Here is a 20347-nt window from a genome sequence, read left to right on the forward strand (position 1 = left end):
TCCATAAATTTTCAGTGCAATGGACCCGGCTACAGTCACGGTTTCCTAACTACTTGGATTTTTGGATGAGTATTGACTCGGCCAAGATCAATAGTCATAGCTCATGGCCCAATCGAAGAAAGTAGATACTTTTTGTGGTCTAGTATTCCCATTATATCATATGTACGTATATGTTCATGTTGATTTCTGGGTTGGAAGAGGAATTCTCCATAATCTTGGATTGGACGTTTGGTCCGACCTCACGAAGATGCTGAGGAAATTTCGAACCAAAGAGCTCCATAATCTTGGATTTAAGTTCACATAATGCTCATTATATTATATAACTGTTGGGAGTATTTGTCCCACATTGAAAAGTTAAAGACCATGCCTGGGTTTATAAGAAGTTAGACTACTTCCCCGTTGCCAATTAGTTTTGAGGTGGAACCTCAACTTCCTTCCATAACAACCTTTTTTTTTTTTTCTAACTTCCTTCAATTAACTAATTACTATCAAAAGAAAAAAAAAATTGAAAAACCAAGTTAAGGACTTGTTAACTAATTACTATCATATTCATTCTCATATGACGCATAATCTATACATTGAGAATTTCATTTTCCAAAAAATTAACGTGATGATCTCCTTAGTTGTGCGGATAATCCTTTGAAATGTAGTTAGAAAATTTGCACATATATTAAATAATACAAGTCAACTTCATCTTTTTTTTTTTTGGTCAAAGCAAGTAAACTTCATCTATTATACACATATCTTTGCACATATATGAAGTAAAAATACTACACCTTAAAATTTTGAATAATTAATATTGAAATACTCTATATTCCTTTTTTTGTTAGATAATATGTGTGAACATTTTATTCGTATTTTTTCTGTGTGGTATTTTATTAATTATACTTTTGAAATATGGAAATAATTTCACATATAGATTTATACTAAAATCCACGTGATTGAGAGGCAGTGCTAACAATTTGGATTCTAATTCTTGTCAAAATATTTTATAGAGTTGCATATGTTGCCCACTCGTCTGTAACCATGATTTTATTGCGGTGCTTTATGTATTGACTTGTTGACTTTGAAGTCTTGCCCTATCTTTATTAGGGGTGGCATTTTAAACCGAAAAACCGAAAAACCGCAAAAATCAACCGATAATTTACCGCAATGAAACCGCAATCGAGGTAAACCGAACCGCATTTGCGGTATTAAGAACCGAACCGCATTTGCGGTTGCGGTTGCGGAATTTGATTTTCAAAACTTGCGGTTACCGCAAACCGCAAAGTATAGCCGCACGGATAATGAGGTTCTACAAGGAAATGGAACATATGACAACTTGTAAGTAATTAGTTTATTTATGTTAATGTTATTTATGCTTCTTCTTATAATAAAATGTATTAAACTATGTTGTTTTATTTGTAGATAACATTGGTGCTCAAACAACACAACGGGGTTCTTCAAATCCACTCACCACCAACACTTGAGTTTGTAACATTGGTGCATTACATTTTCCTTTTAGTTTGTAACTTTAATTAGCTTTCAATTGGATTTTTCTTTTTGGTTGTAACTTTAATTCATTTTGCTTTACATTTTCCTTTTGGTTTGTAACTTTAAAGGATTTGGAATTGGAATGCTTGAGAAGTTTAACTTTAATTGGAATGCTTGTAATTGTAACTTTAATTTTCTTAGGTTGTGAATGCTTGAGAAGTTGAAGAGATTGTGAATTTATATATGCTTGAGAAATTGAGGTTGTGTATTTATTTATTTAGGTTGTGAATTTATATTTTTGTGAATGCTTGAGAACTTGCGGTTTTAAACCGCTAATTTGCGGTAATCGACCGCATTTTGCGGTTTACAGTAATGTAGTAAACCGCAATACGCGGTCGGTTTGCGGTTTCAAAAATCACTAAATCGCAAATAGTCGGTCGGTTTGCGGTTTGAGTAAAAATTCGCGGTTACCGAACCGCAACCACCCCTAATCTTTATTGCGATGCTTTATGTGTTGACTTGTTGACTTTGAAGTCTTGCCTATCTGCAAGTGGGCTCGGCTACAGTCTACACGTCAGTTTCCTACTTGGATTTTGTGGTGAGTATTGACTTGGTCCATTTCGAAGAAAAGAAAAAAGAAAAAAAAAAGAGTATTGACTTGGTCTCCAGTGGAAAAAATCAGATGATTTCTGTGGCCTCTACTCAATTCATGTTGATTTATGGGTTGAGGAGGAATCCTCTATAATCCTGGATTGGCCGTGAAGATGTATGCTAAGGAAATTTCGAACCAAAGAGCTCCATAATCTTGGATTCAAGTTCACATTATGTAACAACCTTGCATGTCGTTTAGCTTTACACACCAACCCACTTTTAGTCTTTTATCATCCCTACTTACAATTAATATTGAAATATGATTGCTTCTTTTTTGGTCAGATAATATGCGTACATTGTACTCTTATTTTTTGATTTCTTGGTTGGAAAGCAGATGATTTCGCTCAAATCAAAGATTCCGCGTCCAAAGAAAGAAAATGCACTTTAGACAAGTGTCCAAAATAATCAAACCTCATCTAAACAACTCCAAAATTTTGACGTACGACGTCAAATCAGGACCAATGACACCCATTGTCCAAAAAGTCACTTTGGGCCTCGCCCACACGTCCAACCGACACTCTAAAAATCTCCCTCGAGCCCACAACCTCAGCTTTCCAATCTGATCACACCAACAGACTCTAAATAGTCCCGACATGACCATGCATCAATTTGGGCCCAATTCAATGGTCGGATCATTCTTGATTGCAAGATCAAACAATAATCGCTCGCCTTAACTTCAAAACACAATAACTTCATATCGGGATATACGATTTCTTATCAGTCTAAACCTACAGACTCACAACAACACCAACTACAACATACATAAAATTGGATACGATCCAATGGTCCAGAATTTGCTAGGCTCTGATAGTCAGTCCAACGACAAAATCTTGCAATTTCGAGCACACCACAGTGCTTAGAACGTCGAGGACATTAACCTAACCTCAAAATATGAAATGGCGACTTATACCTTCAAAAATCCACTATTTGAGCAATTTCAAAATTTGCAAGAGAGCCATCGAAATTTACCTTAGATTGTAGAGCTCGTTCTCACGATCACGTCAGCAAAAATGATTCAACAATCCGAACTCAAGAACAAAATATATGAATTTCCAAAGTTTTTTTTAACAAAAACTTCCTTTTCTTTTTTTGTTCTTCGTTGCAGAAATGAGAGAGGAAGAAGATGAAGACGCACAGAGCGGAAGAAGAGGAAGAAAAGGAGAAAAGCAACCCACGTATGAAGCACAGTAACATTTTATTTTTATTTTTGTTTTTCCATTCAGGAATCATAATTTTCTCACTTCAATTCCTCATACGTCCATCGAAAAATCATTAAATTAAACGTAAGGGCAATTTAGTCCAAATTGATTTTAAAAGGTCTAAAATCCATTATTTCCACATCAAACCAACTTCATACAATGCCCACACATTTTAATTAACCTTGTATGATTTTTCGGAAGAGTAATAACAATAAAATCCCGAATTTGAGGTTATTACAAAATCAATCAAATCTCATCATTCGATCGTTCAAATAAAGCCTATGGTTGATCATAATCGATACTTAATAAATTAAATCACTTCATGGGAACGATACTTTACTTGACTCTAAACTATGTGTGATTCGTATGCTTGCAAAATTGCTCAACAAGTTTTAGCGCCATTGTCGGGGAGTGTTTTAATTTTTATTCATATCGATATAGATTGATTCATATTTTAATTTGAATTTTATTATTATTATTTTTAATTTAATTTTTTTTGGTTTTCAAGTACTTCACTTAGTGCATGAGTTTTGGGAGACGTTCGCAGAGTCTTAAGCTTATACTACTAAATCCATAGATCTAACAAACGCTTCACAAGCTTAACAGATTCAACCGGGTGAAGAGGAAGGATGAAATATTGGAAAAGCCATCACCTATGGCTGAGGAACTGAAACCATTGAGGGACTATGTTGTCCCATCTGTTAAAGCATCACCATCGAGCATTTGTTTGTCCAACCATTGATGCCAATAATTTTGAAATCATACCAGCCATAATTTCAATGATTCATCAATCATCCATCTTTTGTGGTTTACCTCAAGAAGATCCTAATAGCCATATTCTACCTTCTTGGAGATATGTGATTCATTTAAGTGCAATGGAGCTACAAATGATGTTGTCGCTAAAGGCTTTTTCCTTTCTCATTAAAGGATAAAGTAAAGGCATGGTTGACTTCTCAACCACCTAATTCTATTACTACATGGGACGACTTAGCTAAGAAATTTTTGGCTAAATTCTTTCCTCTGCAAAGACCGCTAAACATAGGAATGACATTATGTCCTTTGCTCAAAATGACATGGAGCCTTTTTATGAAGCATGGGACATATACAAAGATATGCTAAGGAAGTGCCACATCATGCGCTACCTACTTGCATGCAAGTTCAATCATTCTACAATGATTTGAATAGTACAAGCAAAACAATGATTGATGCTGCAGGTGGAGGAGCTTTGATGGGAAAAACAGAAATGAGGCTCATAATTTGTTGGAAGAGATGGTGTCTAATAACTATCAACGGTCTAGTGAGAGATCAACACCATAGAAAGCTGGAATTCATGAGATTGACACCATATCTGCGTTAAGTACATAAATTTCTACTCTTTCTAAACAACTTGGTACTTCAAATGTTAATCCTATTCAGTCTATTTAAGTTGTGAAATTTGTGCAGGACATCATCATAGCAATTGTGGGAACACATATTTCTGCAACCAATAGATGGGTGACACGTAGAAAAGGAATATTCTTTAGGTCAATTGATCAGCCTAATTAAATCCTATTTAATTAGGGCAATTATCTTTGATTTAATATGAGAATATCTCCCCAAATCAAGGATGAGATTTCCATCAAATCTCCTTGATTATTTCTAAGCTCTTATTTATGGGTAGGAATAATCCTAACCAAATAAGGATTATTCTTCAAACCCTAGCAGATAAGGAGTCTATAAATACATGGCTACACAAGACATTCAAGGTAATGCTTTCTCACCCGAAAAACCCTTTCCTTGCTGCCACTCTCTCTCCTCTCTCTCCCACACGACTAAGTGCCACTCAGCTCTCCCCTTGAGAGAAAACTTCATCCACTTTAGCTATTATCGTATCTTCATCAAGATCTAATCGAACATATTTGGTGCTTTCATTGAGAGATTCGAGATATACTTAATGCAATGCTCTTGAATCTTTATCAAGGAAATCCATTTTCTTTCCATCATCGGTTTCATTTGAAACCCTCAAATTATCATGGTGAGCTGCATCACCAGCGAAATTCTCTCTAACCACCCATGGCCTATCTCAGCCTATTTTGGCTCGGTGGAATTAATTCTGACTTCATCTCCCATCATCCAAGGCCTAATCTTTGAGTATGATTTGTTGAGGGGTGACTGCCTAAGATGACATTCACTGGTTTTTTGCTACTTGGACTAGCAATCAAGAACATGAAGATAAAATTGCAACAACAACAACAACAACAAAACCACGAAGAAGCAGCTTGCTCTGTCACCGGCTCCGATCACCAAGTCATCGCGTGCAGCATGGGCTATCCTACATTGACTAGAGGTCTCCGACCTCCAAACCCTAAACTAGTCGTTCCTTCTCACGACAACAATGGTGTCCACGCGGAGAAGGCTCTTTCTCTCTCTATTATGTGATGACCTATAAGATTTTTCGGGGAATACTTGTTCCTGTCCCTGTCATGAGGTTTTCACCTTAAATTTTCATTTAACTCAGTTACATTCAATTGAATTATAAAAATGAACTCATTGACTCAAAATCATCTTAAATCAATCTGATAAAACTAAATAAATATTATATCATATTACAATCATGGGTTTTTACCTTAAATGGTCCTCAAACTTATACCCGAGTTGCGTTTTGGTTCAAGTGGTCCCCAACTAAATTATTCGTTCAAATGGTCTACATACTCTTTATTATTCGGAAAATTGGTCCTATCATTACATTTTATGTTGTGGGGGTAAATAAGACTTTTGACAACTAACAAAAAAAAAATACAGTTAAAAATTAATACAAAATTTTCTTTATTTTTTAAATGAATTAAAAACCATAAAACAATAAAACAATAACAAAAAGTAACCCAAAACCCAGAGCCTCTCTCTCTCTCTCTCTCTCGATAGAGGGAGATAGGAGACATGGAGGAAGGGAAAGAGAAGGTGGGTTGTGGGGAGATAAGATGGGGCAATGGTTATCGGGCTAGGGGCTAGGAGGTGGGGGAGGGAGAGAGGTTTTGTTTTAGTTTTTAATTTATTTAGTATTTTGTTTAACTGGACTGTTTTACCCTATATTTGATGGCAACATTGACAAAATGTAACGATAGGACCAATGTGCTGATTAATAAATTGTTGGTGGACCATTTGAACGAATAATTTAGTTGAGGGACCAAAATGCAACTCGAGTATAAGTTTAAGGACATTAAAACCCTATAATCATACATGGTTATATTATATTATAAACTACTTAAAAATAAATATATTACTTATTAGGCTCGGGGATAGGAATAACAATACCATCTTCGGCACTTCCCCGATTGAAGCTTTTTAAAATTCGGGGATCCCCATGCGCCCTCAATTTTCCCCCAAAATCTACCCCTATTAGGGTCGAGGACCCGATGAGGACCTAGATGAGAGGACTGTTGGATCCAACACCCTCCATTGGACATGGTTTTTATTGGTGCTTTTCTTAATAAAAACTGAAGTAATATTGCAGATCAACGGTGCATGTTAAATCTTAGTGATTTCAACCGGAAAAAAAAAAAAAAAAAAAAAACCAACAACCCAAATTTAAATCCAACGGTCAAAATAAAATTTTTAATTTATCAAAATCATATCTTAACCCAAAAACTCATCCCAAACTTTACAAAAATTCATTCATTTGTTAAATAATCATGCAAATAGAATTTCAATTTTTTAAGTTAAAATGTTTGAATAATTAAATCACAAAGGTACAAACAAAAACAAACTCAAGAAAAATTAACCACAAAAAATAGGAGTTAAACATTCTTAAACAATTGGGTTTTTCGCAACAATGGTCCCTCAACTATACCCATAGTTGCATTTGGGTCACTGAACTCAATTATTAGTTGCAGAAGTCACTCAACTGTGTGTTTCATTACACCAGTAGTCCTTCGTCAAGTCTAGCTAACGTGGTGTCAATTTCATAAGCAGATTTGTCTTTTGAAGTCTGGCATGTCCAACCTCCCATCTACAGCAACTTCCCTCCGAAAAATGTCAAATCTGGCGCCAAATAAATTCCCAATTCCCATTTATATTCGAAGAAAGCCACATAAAAACAGTAGATGTGCTGAAATTTTGGAAATTCGAAGGAAATCTGGGAAGCCCACACAATGCATGCGCAAAAATGTCGCAGATTTCTTCTTCATCAACAAATTCGAGCCCTAGTGCAAGGAAGCTAGCAGGTGCGGTGGATATATCAAAACCTGGACTTCATGGACTAATTTAAATCCTGGGAGAAGATTTGAGGCTTGGGAGATGAGTCAAGTAAGTTAATCTGTGAAATTTTATTTTGTTGCTTGATGGGTTTAGCTTTGATGTTATGAAACGTACTTTGCAGAGAAACAGAGGAAATGGGCATCATTGGGAGTGGCTAGATGCACTGACCTGTGCAAGAGGGAAAATAACTAATTCTTGGGTTGCTGAGAAGAATGAGAGCAATGGAAGAGGACCTAAAGCTAATATAAGAACAGAAGAAAGAAGTGGAAGATAAGCTGAAAATGGTGGAGAGAGAAAAGAAGGAATTGGATACGAAGTTGGAGAACTAGGCAAGCAGAAAAGACTGTTGGAAGAGAAAAGAACAAGCCAACAACCAAGAGAGAATCAGATTTGGAGGGTTTCATTTCTGTCATTGGGTATGCTTACAAACAATTTCAATGACAATGAGGACAAAGTAAACAAGGAAGACAAAGTGCAGGCATGTGCAAGTGTGAAATCACTTCCATGACAAACCGACAGAAATGAGACCACAGACAATAATAAAGACTCAAACTATATTTTTTTCCACCTTAAAGCCAAAACTTCATTGTTAACAATAGGACCACACATTTTCAATAATATATTGCAATATAAAATGCAAAATGAATATTTAGGTTATAGTAACTTACCATACTTGGGGGGTTCTCCAGACCACCGAAAAATTGTCTCCATTTGAAGAAGCCTCCACACACTGTAGACCCGACACTTTTCTCTGTGATTTCCACGAAACTGAAATCATATATCTGTACTTTATCGATTTTTTAACTCAAAATACTTCGCTACTTAGTCCATTAATGCATAATGTTGAGATAATGTTCCAAAATCCCCCAAAAATCGAAGTCCAATGCCTCTCGATTTGAAAACCCTAGACGCGATTTTCTCCTTTTGCTCATATTGCCATTTCTGTGCAACTGTCGTTCTCTTCAAAACCAAAAGATTCGTTTTAATTACCTGAAAAGTCATATTTGCCCCTCACGAATCTATGAGATTCTCACAGATGTTTGTCATGTCATCATTTTAAACGAAAAAAACTAACGGACTTGACGGAAGGACTACTGGTGCAACGAAACACACAGTTGAGTGACCACTGCAACTAATAATTGAGTTCAGTGACTCAAATGCAACTACGGGTATAGTTGAGGGACCATTGCTACGAAAAACCCTAAACAATTTAATAAAGTTGCTGGCCTAAATTTTGAGTTTGCAGGATTTGAGGAAAAAACTATCTTACATTTTAATAAATGGTCCATATTATCAGGGTGCTATCTAGAACCTATAATGAGTTGTACTGTTGGTTTTGCTGACGGTTTCTCACACACACTACCAAGGTGTGCCATCGGAGTTTGAACCTAAGTCTACTAGTCTACACAATACCATTTCCTATTGAGCTAGACCTTATTGGCAGCCCAATTATATTTTTGGTCTCCACAAAAGCCACGAAATTAGCCACTATTAATTCAGGCTCAAACAAAAAAATAGCAGCAAAACATAAAATTATGTTTTGAATATATCTAGTCTACTATTATACATAGGAAATTATGCAGAAGAATTGGTTGGACATGTAATATCAGGGCAATAGTTTCATTGCATGTTTCATTTTCAACAGTAATTTTCAAATGTTATTGAGTTTTAAAATTTATAAATCGTGAAGAAAAAAACGGGTAACATTGGAAACCACTCCATTCCAGAATAATCAGGATAGGGGGTACAATTCTATTTTCTATTTTAGCATTCCAGCCAAGCAAACGTGCAGTAAAGTATAATAATCAGAGGTCATTCATTTACGCATTGTTTTATTTGAAACCAATGTTATTGAATGTTGCAATACTTCGATGATAACAGAACTTGGATGGCATAACACAGAATTTTGAAGAATTTTGAAGTGATTGATAGAGCCAAAATTAAACCAAAAGGAAATCCAACTTAGTCATCATTTTTCTCTACAGAAAACTATGACACAATGCAGGCTAAATTATTTTTAGTTTATCTAACGGATCTGTCCATAATGAGAATTATGGCGCAAAATGAGCTTCAAACCCTTTGCACCTTCTCCAGTTGATGACTTCTTCAGAGGGCAGCTGCTGTACCTTTCTCTCAAAACTGCATCGGGCACGTATGACCAAGTGCGCCCACGGGGAGAGCTATCAGGCCACATAAACCTCTCAGATATTGGATTCACCAGACTCTCACGGAATTCTTCAGCTGTCTCACAAAGCAAACCCTGAAACAAAGCCACAATCATTTTTAAAGCCTGTATTAATGTGACAAGGGTGGAAGGTGTGACTGGTTATAGTAATTGTAGTGGTACCTCTGCCATGGCTTTGATCTTCAAGGTGACATCATTACTTAGAAGGACAAGTTGTCCATCATTCTTCATCTTTCTATGCAAAAGAGCACAATCAAGGATATGGTCTTCTGCTGTTGGTGATACAAGGTCCATCAAACTCCATCTTGAAAAAGGCAATGAGCTTGTTGCCCCAGAAGGAAAGGCCCAGCTCTTATCACTAGATAGAGACTGCGGAGAAACAGGAGGGGTTGGAGCTATCAGTCTTCCATCTTCCATGGAGCTCTGGACATGGATCCACCAATTTGTTTTTACCATGCAATCTTCAATCCATTTGAGCACCAGACAAGCCTCTGTTTTCCTTCTGAAAAGACTTCCACGTTGCTTCAAGCAATCCAGTTCCCTTAAGACTGTTTACAATAGAAACATTCACAATTATTAGGATCAACTGTAATGAATGAACAATATGATCAGGCAACTGAAAGGATGTACGTAATTCAAATTTTGTTACCCATTCTTGGAATTATTAACCGAGTCCCTTAAGACCTTGTAGAAGCTGCAATGACTTCCTTGATTCCTTGTCAAGAAGGGTAGTAGTGTCTGCAACCATAGTCCAGCCCCTCCTCTTTCCTTCTCCAAAAGATTTATTCTGAAAAAAAGCTTTGAGTTAGATGTTTGTACTTGATAAAGCTAGTTAGACCCATTGAAATTAATTCCTGAACAAATGTAACAGCTAGTTAGACCCATTGAAATTAATTCATGAACAAATGTAACAAGGGTTGCCAACTTACAAGGAGTGGATTGGCGACCTTTCCCGTGGTTCTAGTACAACTGGAAGATGCGCTGCTTCTTGTGGCTGTGTTTGGGACCGAGGTTTCTGATATGTTCTTGCCTCCAGAATTTTTAAGTAGTGATTGAAATGGCATCCTTTCTCTTCTTTCTTTTGTTTCCGCCAAGTTTTTTTCCACCCTAGCTTGCTTTCCAGAAGTAGTTCCTACTGATTTTCTTTTTCGGAGTTCCTTCAATTTCTGGTTTTCTTTTTCTGGGGATACAATCAGATCTTGTTGACAGATACTGGAAATTAAACTTAGTTTCGACGAGGATGATCTACGTGACTTGGAATGCTTAAATTCTATCTCACCATTCCTTTTCAAGGACCTCAGTCGAAGAGTATTTGGGGTCAAATTTTCCTTGTCTGGTGTAAAGATTTCCTCCTCTAGTTCAATGTCATCACCATATCTTGCCTCCTCTGTTTTCCCTCTACTCTTATCTGTTTGAAGCTGAACAACACTAGCACGTTTACCTCTTCTTGCCCAAATGCTTCCCCTCATGCCTGATTTATTCTCTGATCTCAGTGGAGGGCTTTCACAGAGGTCTGATTCAGGCTGTCCTACTGCAGTAAAGAGAGATTGTGGGGTCTGGCTCTCTCTGTCATCTATTAACTCTGACAGTGTCCCATCTAGTGTAGATGAGTGTATAGATTCTTTCATACGAGGTTCAGAATGGAGGCCTGTAGAATCCCTCTTTTCATGGTCTTCTGGTGACACACTTTTGTTTTCAGTTTCTCCAGTTCTTTCATCCACTGGACATTCTATTACATCAGAATGTTCAAAATTCAGGTTAACCAGCCAGTTTAGTTCTGGTTCCAAGGTCAAGCTTTCTTCTTCAACTTGTTGACCTTCGCTCTTGGCAAGGACTTCCCCAAATGGAAAGGATAAGTTCTCCATCACAAGAGGAGACGAAAGACACGATACATCAGTCTGTCCATCATCTTTTCTCAATGGACTTTGGCTGTCAATTTTCTCAGGTACTTGAGCAGCAGGATAAGCTTCCTCTTCCTTTTCTTCTAAATGTTCAAAATTCAGGTTATCCAGCAAGTTTGAAATTGGTTCCAGGATTTCTTCTTCAACTTGTTCATCTTTGTCCTCTCCAAGGACATCGCCTATCGGCAAGAATAGGTTCTCCATGACAAGAGGTCCATAATTTTTTCTCAATGGACTTTGGCTGTCAATTTTCTCAGGTACTTGAGCAGCAGGATAAGCTTCCTCTTCCTTTTCTTCTAAACGTTCAAAATTCAGGTTATCCAGCAAGTTTGAAATTGGTTCCAGGATTTCTTCTTCAACTTGTTCATCTTTGTCCTCTCCACGGACTTCACCTATCGGCAAGGATAGGTTCTCCATGACCAGAGGTCCATCATTTTTTCTCAATGGACTTTGGCTGACAATTTTCTCAGGTACTTGAGCAGCAGGATAAGTTTCCTCTTCCTTTTCTTCTAAATGTTCAAAATTCAGGTTAACCAGCAAGCTCGAATTTGGTTCCAGGCGTTCTTCTTCAACTTGTTCCTCTTTGTCCTCTCCAAAGACTTTGCTGATCTGCAAAGATAGGTTCTCCATCACTAGAGATCCATCATCTTTTCTCAGTGGACTTTGGCTGTCAAGTTTCTCAGGTACTTGAGCAGCGGGATAAGCTTCCTCTTCCTTTTCTTCTAAATGTTCAAAATTCAGGTTAACCAGCAAGTTCGAAATTGGTTCCAGGCTTTCTTCTTCAACTTGTTCATCTTTGTTCTCTCCAAGGACTTCGCCGATCGGGAAGGGTAGGTTCTCCATCACTAGAGGTCCAGACGGACATGAAATATCAATCTGTCCATGGTCTTTTATCAATGGGCTTTGGTTCTCAGTTTCCTCAGGCACTTGAGCAGTAGGATAAGTTTCCCTTTCCGTTTCAATAAAAGAGGAACTGTCTGGGTTTTCATTTGGATTAGAACTAGATTCTTCCATATTCAAAAATAGGTTCACCGATTCAGTTCCAAATGCCCAGAAGCTTGAGAATTCATTCATTTCATCAATACCTTCTTCAATTTGATCAAAAATTGAGTAAATGCCATTTTCAGGCATTGGAGGTGCTGACGGGATCTCTTCCTTCCCAATTAGTCCAAAATTTTCATCAGGCAACAAAGATTCTATACCCACAGAATTTGAATCCGGAGATTCAATTTCTTTATTTTCAACTGACAGAGAATTCTCACCCTGTACATAACCAAAGAGCAAAGCAAAAGAAAATTCTTATAAAGTTCATTTTCAAATGGAGAAGATTTCTGACCCAATTCAATTCAATTTGAATAAAGAGATGCAGAACAGAGAGAACCAAAAAAATTAAGAAACATCTTTTGGGCGTTCCACAACTTCATGTCCAAAAGAACCAAAATGCATAATTTAATTTTACTCAATTCGCATAAGAGAAAACAAAGAACAGAATCAAGAACAATTCAACAAACATATTTTGCGCATTCAACAAATTCACGTCTAAATCAAATAAAATGCACAAGAGATTACCTGGACTACTCCTTCTGCAGTTTCATCTTCATCATTATTTGTCAACGGAACAAAAGACGTTTCGAAATCATAGGCTCGACTCAAAGGTATCCAGTGAAGGCTGTAGACCCTGCTGGAACCACCAACCCTCAGTATGTCCCCTTCCCTCAGCTCCACCCTGACCCCTGGCTCAAGCCTCTTCTCCGAAACCCAAGTGCCATGCACTGCAACCAAAAACCCCAATTAACCCAATAAGTCCAAGAAGAGCAAGAAGCACACAAATTTCGGGGTTCTTTAAATTTAAAAAAAATCACTGAAAGAAACATGAAACGAGAAATAAGAAGCTACCTGATGATAAATCGGTGAGAGAGAGCTGCTGGGAAGAAGGGTTAGAGAGGATTTGGAAGTGGAATCTGCTGATGCTGGGGTGAGTCAAGACGATGTTGCAATCGGGGTGGCGACCGACGATCAAGATTTCTTCTTGGGTTTGTTGATGGATGGAGGAGATTGGTTTATTGGTAGGTGGGGGTTGGGGGTTTGTTGACGATGAAGATGTTCTTGAGAATCGCCCCATTTTTAAGGACTGTGAAGACTGGGATTTTGGGCTCGTCGTCTTCTTCTTCATTGAGTTTCTTCTTCTCATTCTCGTTGGCCATGGTCACTGGCTGTCTTAGCACAGAAAGGGAAATTATGCTCAGTTTTTGTTCAAGAATTTGGATTCTGAGTAGGGACGACGATTTTATTTGAGAGAGAGAGAGAGAGAGAGAGAGGATTTGACCAAATTATTGTAATTGCTGGACCTGGAGAAAATGTTTTGAAGGTTGTGGTGGTGTTTTATTTTGAAAAGGCGACCGTTGGGATTTTTTCAATTTTTATAACGGCTACTTCAGCTCAACTGACGGCGTTAATTTGTGCTCTCTCTCGGATCATTAAAACGAACAATTAAAGGATTTTTATTTTATTTTATTCCTTTTTTCGAAAATAGAGGTCCATTCCTATTTATTATTGTAAAAACATTTTTGTGTCAAAAAAAATAAAATTCCTGAAATCACATTTGATCACAACTTTACTGAATTAATGACAGTTTTGTTTTGTGAAAATTTTTAGTTAAATTTTGAATTATCACAACCCTTCTCTCTTATTTGGTCTCATTGGTTGTTACATCAAAGTTCATTTCAAAGCTTCAAAAAATGAGTCATTTATGTAGGTTGGGAGGCGTAAGCCTTGACACGTTAAAGCATAAACTTTTTGAAATTTTTTCTTATTTTTCATTTTATAGGTATATAAGTAATTATATAAGAAACTATTCATGATTTTCAAAACTAAAAGTAGTAAATTGCCAGTATTAATCAACCATTACTCTAATAAGCCTAGACTTTAAGAGGCCTCTTTTTTTCTTTTCTTTTTTTTAATAAAACAAACGATAGTCTAAATTATTTTAAATTAATATAATATACAATAAAGAGGATTCGAACTTGGGTACAAGAGGCTGCCACTGCACCACTGCCACACCAAATTAGATATGCCAGCCGCACCACCGTTAGCAGCTTAGAGCTTATGACAGTTGCGAGAAGCTTCTAACAGATACTGATCATTGTTAGCAAACCTAAAATACAAGGCCATATCAAGTTGAGGTTTTGTTATTGGTCAAAGACTGACCCCAAAACAGTATTTCACTCAAATAATAATGAAGTTCCAATTGCTTCTGTGAGCAGCAATCAGACTGCTTTTCACATTTCTACCATTGGAGATACCAAAAGGCTTTAGGAACTGGGGAGAATTGCTATTATCTTATTGTATAGAATCCAATCCTCATGAGAAACTAAGAAACCAAAACTGTAGGAGATCAAAAGGGGGCAATTATCGTACAAAAAGTAATGTTACAAAAAGAATAATGGTATAGGAATCTTGCGCATTGCTGAGTTGGTTGGTCATTTACACTATTCATGACTCGAACGGGAAACTTATCCCAACTCGCATCTAACTTGTACGGTACTGAGCAAAACCTAGACATAAAGATCTGAAATAAAAAGCCAAAAACAGCAAACCCCAAATTCATTTTGGCTGGCAATCCAGCATAGGAGGAGCTCAATCCTGCTTATTTTGAGAAAGTCTTGCACGATGTCTTAGCTCAGCTCTTTTCCACCTAACAATCAGGCAACACAAGGACAAGAGTGTGTTTATCTGTGAAAAAAAATAGAGTTCATGTTAAAACAACCAATTGCAAAGACATGATCAGATAAGCAAAGAAAAAGAAACCGGATAAATAAGCAAATCCATATACTAACCAAAATTATGATTGCAATGATGAGAAGAGGCCCAGACCAGACTGATGAGAGAAAAACTCCATTTGGATCAAAATAATTCTGAGTGGAAAAGCTCTTCCAGTTCTCACCCAGTAAACTATTGAGCCTCTCTGCAAGATATACTCCAGCCACTGCATAAAATAGTTGCCCATATAAGTATCTGGATAAGCAGCAAACATCCATAAATTATATTTTCCATTTTCCTTTTTCCTGTGCAATGGATGTACATATTCCTACAACCAAAACGAGTTTATGTAAATTCACATGCTCAGTTCCACCCTTGTTCTGAAAACAAGCTCCAAAAGACATGCTCAGTTCCCCACTTCCCTCACTAGTAGCACACAAGAACAGACCGTCAACACTTAACAGTGATGTCAATTCTATAAGCCCATAAATTTTACAGACCAAAACAATAAAGATAAACAAGTTAAAAAATTCAATAAACCCATATGAGAAGTACTGATGACTGGTTGGTGACTGATGAGTTGGCAAAGTAATCAACTCAACTAGTCTACAAATTATTACAAATCTACATTGCAAAGCTAGCACAAAGGGAATGAGGAGCATGAAATCTTAATTATACAATTTATACCCAATTTAACTAAAACATCAATCCACTGATAAAGAATGAACAATTGTCCCAAACTCAAAACAGAAGCAGATAGAGTAGTATACTATTCTTTGGAGTGCAAGTCTTGAACTCTGAAATTAGATGTTTCAATGGCATTTCCTGAAGATTCAGAACTTATAACGAAAATGATACCTCCATATTAGAAAGAAATCACACAGCACATGCAATGCAAATATATTATATTAGCAGCTTCAATGAAAGAGCCTAAGGTGATCAATAAGTCGCCCAAAATATTGGGTATTGTGCCCCCATTTCTTAAAATAAGTTGTGTCCAGTACAGGCAAAGGAATTAGGGAACAACTCTTTGGTACCTCATCCTAAGTAGGGTATGAAACTTGGTCAAAGTTCCTATAGCATCTTGCCTAACAACTAGAAAGAGTCAAAGCTTGATTGAATTTGTTCCTCAGTTCTATGATTCCCTCTTCAATCCAGAGATGGTAACAAAAGTCATCCATACAGCCCAATTAAACTAATAGACAGTGAAAAACTTTTATCATTGGAGTCAATCAATCATTTGATTTCAACTACCCAACTTCCAGTAGAATGAGTTAGGCTACCATAACGCCCAATTAAACTAATAGACAGGACATAATTCCAAATTGTTTTAATGAAAATGCAAGCAAATAAAAGAGGAGCTCTGCTACCATATCACAGTGAAAGAGAATATTTCCTCAGTATCCCCATTGAAGCATCCGTACTCGGCAACCTGTTTCTAATGTCCAGTGAATGAACTGTGGGAAAAGATAATGGCCTTGTGCAACCATATAATTATCCACCAACTTACTTGCTCTGGATCAGTAGTGTAGTAGCCACTGAAACCTGATGGTCTATGCTAGAATAATAATTACTTCCATAAAACCATCTTGCAGTAAGACATGCTGCTTATATCTTTGAGGGGCCTTCTCAAATTACCATTCCCAACATGCTTCTAAAATAAGCTGTCAAATTACTTCTGGAATCATCAACTATTCTATTCCTGGAAGTCTACGAAAGGAGACCAGAAACATAATCATCAAAGGTCAATCCACAGCCCTAAGTTCCATTCACATCCATTAACACCATTTTCTATAGCTTCTTATGATGAAAGATTATTATTAAATCTAAAAATTGTTGTCAGCTGGGAAGAACAATCCTTCAGGGATCGACTGAAGGAGCAATCACACATTATACAGTCCAGAAAATAAAATCAAACATTACATGTTGTACCAAAATATACAAATTATATGTAATATTAAATTTATTACTATATCGGAAGCTACAAAGAGAATCTAGTTGGAAAGCATATGAAAGCAATAATATACGGAACTTACATGCCAAAAGGAACAAAAACATTTGGAAGTTAAGATTCTTCCTGGAAGTAATGGCCACTATCAGCAACATAAAATGGATGCCGATTAAACCCATCAACCAAGGTTCCTGCACATAACCCATTAATTTAAATTAGATCTTCTTTTGCACTTTGTTTGATTTCTAGAGAACCAAACAGAGCGAGAGAGAGAGAGGGCGTACCTTCCAGTTGATAGCGTGGAAAAAACCCAAGAAATTGTCCAAAGCGGGTTTAAGACCAGAACGTAACTCTGCGGAGAGTTTCTGGACGAGATCTGCCATTTGCTCCATGTGCTCCTCCATGGCTGACCGAAGCTGCTCCATTGTTTGTTGCTCTAAAATAAAGAACGGCGCCAAATCTCGTTCTCTCACTGTCTCTTGCTCTCTCTTTCTTCTTTTTCTTCAAGAAAAATTATTGAAGGAACCGTCTCAGATCCAAAGCAAAGACTTTGCTCTTACTTTTGAGTCCAAGGTTGCACAGAGAAGAGAGAGACGAGACGAAGAGATGGAATACAGTTTCACCTCGTTTGAGTGTTCAATCAACTCGAACCAATAAAATTAAAACGGGCCGGCCCATTTGTATTCCGGTAACTCTAGCTTTTCCTGTCAACCCACAAAACAAAATGCAAATGGGCCGAGAAAGTCTCAGTCCTATTTCTATTTTGGTTTTTTTTTTTTTATAAAGGATTTCTATGTGGTGGCAAGTTCCACAATTTGATTCCTGTAGATTGATACCTATCGCAATTTAAGAATACGTTAAAATTTTCGTCCAATTTGGTAACATATAAGCATGTGCCCCGTACGTACAGGAATATTTTATTGGCCACGACGAGATGAGCCACTTCTTCAACCTACGATTCAAAATTTTCTCCATTTACTTGCCCTCATTCTAAACCCTCTGAAAATGGAATGAAATCTCAATCCAGTAATTGGCCCACATGCTTATTATGTCACAAAATTGGACAAAAATTTGGATGTGTAGTTGAATTGTGATTGGTATCAAAGTTCATGGATCAAATCCTAAGAATTGAAATCACATGAAGTAATGTGGAAAAACCAACCAACTACAGGGACCAATGTTGAGGCTAAATTTTAATTAAGGTTGGTCCATGTATATTTTATGCCCAATGCATTATTGTGCTATAAAAGAAGCCTACCCAAGGTACATGGAGGCCCACTAAATACGGCTACGAGGTGCATGTGCAAGCTTTGATATCCACTCCATACCAAGAAAGACTATAATTTAGCATGTGGAGAGGTCACGGTAATGGTTTAGCCATTTCACATGTCCAAGCTCGCCCACCCTGTTACTTCATCAAGCATTATCTAACACGACCCCAAATCATTGTGTTATGAGCACTGCTACGTAGTCTGAGCATGAGGATGCAATAACACACCAATGAGTAGCAAAGCTAGTCCAAGGTTTTCTAAGGCCTTGGGCAAATTTCGAAAGTGTGTCCCTTTAGACAAAATTAAACACTAAAATTACAATTTTTATCAAAATTAAACATTGCTAAGATGCATTTGATAAATTTTCAAGTGAAGCATTGGTCTTTTTAACAAAATATTTATTCAAAGATCCTCTTACACTTGGATTTTTTTTTCTTCTTTTTCTTTTTTGTCTTTTGAGATTTCCATGGCCACAAAGTGCTTCCAACGGTTTCAAACACTTGCCATTGAGGCACTAGGTAGCTCGCCAGCTGGAGGTGGTAGTTTGATTTTTATAATAAACACAACACAATAACAAATAAGTAATTAACAAATAACAATAAAACTTGGATTTGAAGCATCTTTTCTTTAACTTGAAACTTCAATTGTAAAGAACAAGAATCTTTACCAAGTTTTTTGTTGAATAAAATAATAAAGAAAAAGAAGTTAATAAAGATGTGTATAATGTATTACTAGCCTCTTGGCACATGCTCACGCATGTGGCAAGTGGTTTTATTTTTTTACTTTTTTATTTTATTTTTAGAATTAAGAAAAGATAACATGGGTAGTTATGTTCCTTGAAAGTAGGACCTATTAACTGGATTTTTTTAAATTGTAATTTTTTAATATGAAAAAAGTGAATTTTACCATATTATCCTCATTTAATTAATAATTTCAATTCTTAATATTTGAATTAACCAAGGGCATTTTCTGGTATTTTGAATGTTTCACTATTCTCTACCTTTTGCTTTATATATATAGATAAAATTTATACATCTATATCTATCTATAAAAAAGGAAAAACCTTGAAAGATATGATAAATAAATAAAAACTTTAAAAGAAAGACACTAGTATGGTCTTGTGGAGGATTGTTTTCCAACTCAGTGTTGGAGAAGAAGAGAATCACAAAAAATAAAAATAAAAATTTGTTTGCATTTGAGAGTTTTCTTGTGTTGTGTTTGAGAGCCTTTTTGCTTTTTGCTTTTTGATTAGAAAAAAAAGAAAAAAAAGAAGCATGTTGGTTTATCTTTGTTTAATTTTCCAATGTTTTGTTTTTCTTTTATTATATTACTATCCTCTTTGCACGCGCTTCTACGCCTGCAAGAGACTTTTTTTTATATAAAATTTTAAATTTATTTTAGAATTAAAAAAGATAATGAGTAGTTGTGTTCCATAAAAATAGAATCCATTATCTGATTTTTCTTTTAATTTTATTTTATTTTAAAATGAAAAAGTGTGAATTTATCATATTATCCTCATTTAATTAATAATTTCAATTTTTAATGTTTGCATTAACTAATGGTATTTTCTGGCATTTTGAATGTTTCACAATTATCTACCTTTTGCTTTATATATATATATATATATATATTATATATAATATATATTTGACTTTGTTTTCCAAGTAAGGAAGTTTTCTTGAGAGTATCAAAAAGTGATTTGTGACATGCCACCACACCATATT

The 20347-nt window shown here is 36.3% G+C and overlaps 2 protein-coding genes across 2 annotated transcripts; both read right to left on the minus strand.

Annotated features, from left to right (window-relative positions):
• Window positions 1-9386: 9386 nt before the first annotated feature.
• LOC103336038 (forkhead-associated (FHA) domain-containing protein) lies at window positions 9387-13994 on the minus strand. The gene is given in 8 exon segments (XM_008239075.2): window positions 9387-9816; window positions 9904-10289; window positions 10391-10420; window positions 10423-10528; window positions 10671-12905; window positions 13212-13414; window positions 13539-13719; window positions 13721-13994. Coding segments are annotated over 8 exon segments (3501 nt in total). The 5' UTR covers window positions 13847-13994; the 3' UTR covers window positions 9387-9582.
• A 1074-nt stretch (window positions 13995-15068) lies between these two features.
• LOC103336022 (Tmem18) lies at window positions 15069-17982 on the minus strand. The gene is made up of 4 exons (XM_008239057.3): window positions 17637-17982; window positions 17438-17543; window positions 15479-15627; window positions 15069-15374 (listed from the first exon to the last, which is right to left on the minus strand). Exons 1-4 carry the CDS (start codon window positions 17775-17777, stop codon window positions 15279-15281), a joined length of 492 nt encoding a protein of 163 aa, XP_008237279.1. The 5' UTR covers window positions 17778-17982; the 3' UTR covers window positions 15069-15278.
• Window positions 17983-20347: the final 2365 nt, after the last annotated feature.

This window comes from Prunus mume, linkage group LG6, assembly GCF_029339155.1.
Source record: "Prunus mume cultivar Tortuosa linkage group LG6, ASM2933915v1, whole genome shotgun sequence".
NCBI classification, from domain to species: Eukaryota; Viridiplantae; Streptophyta; class Magnoliopsida; order Rosales; family Rosaceae; genus Prunus; species Prunus mume.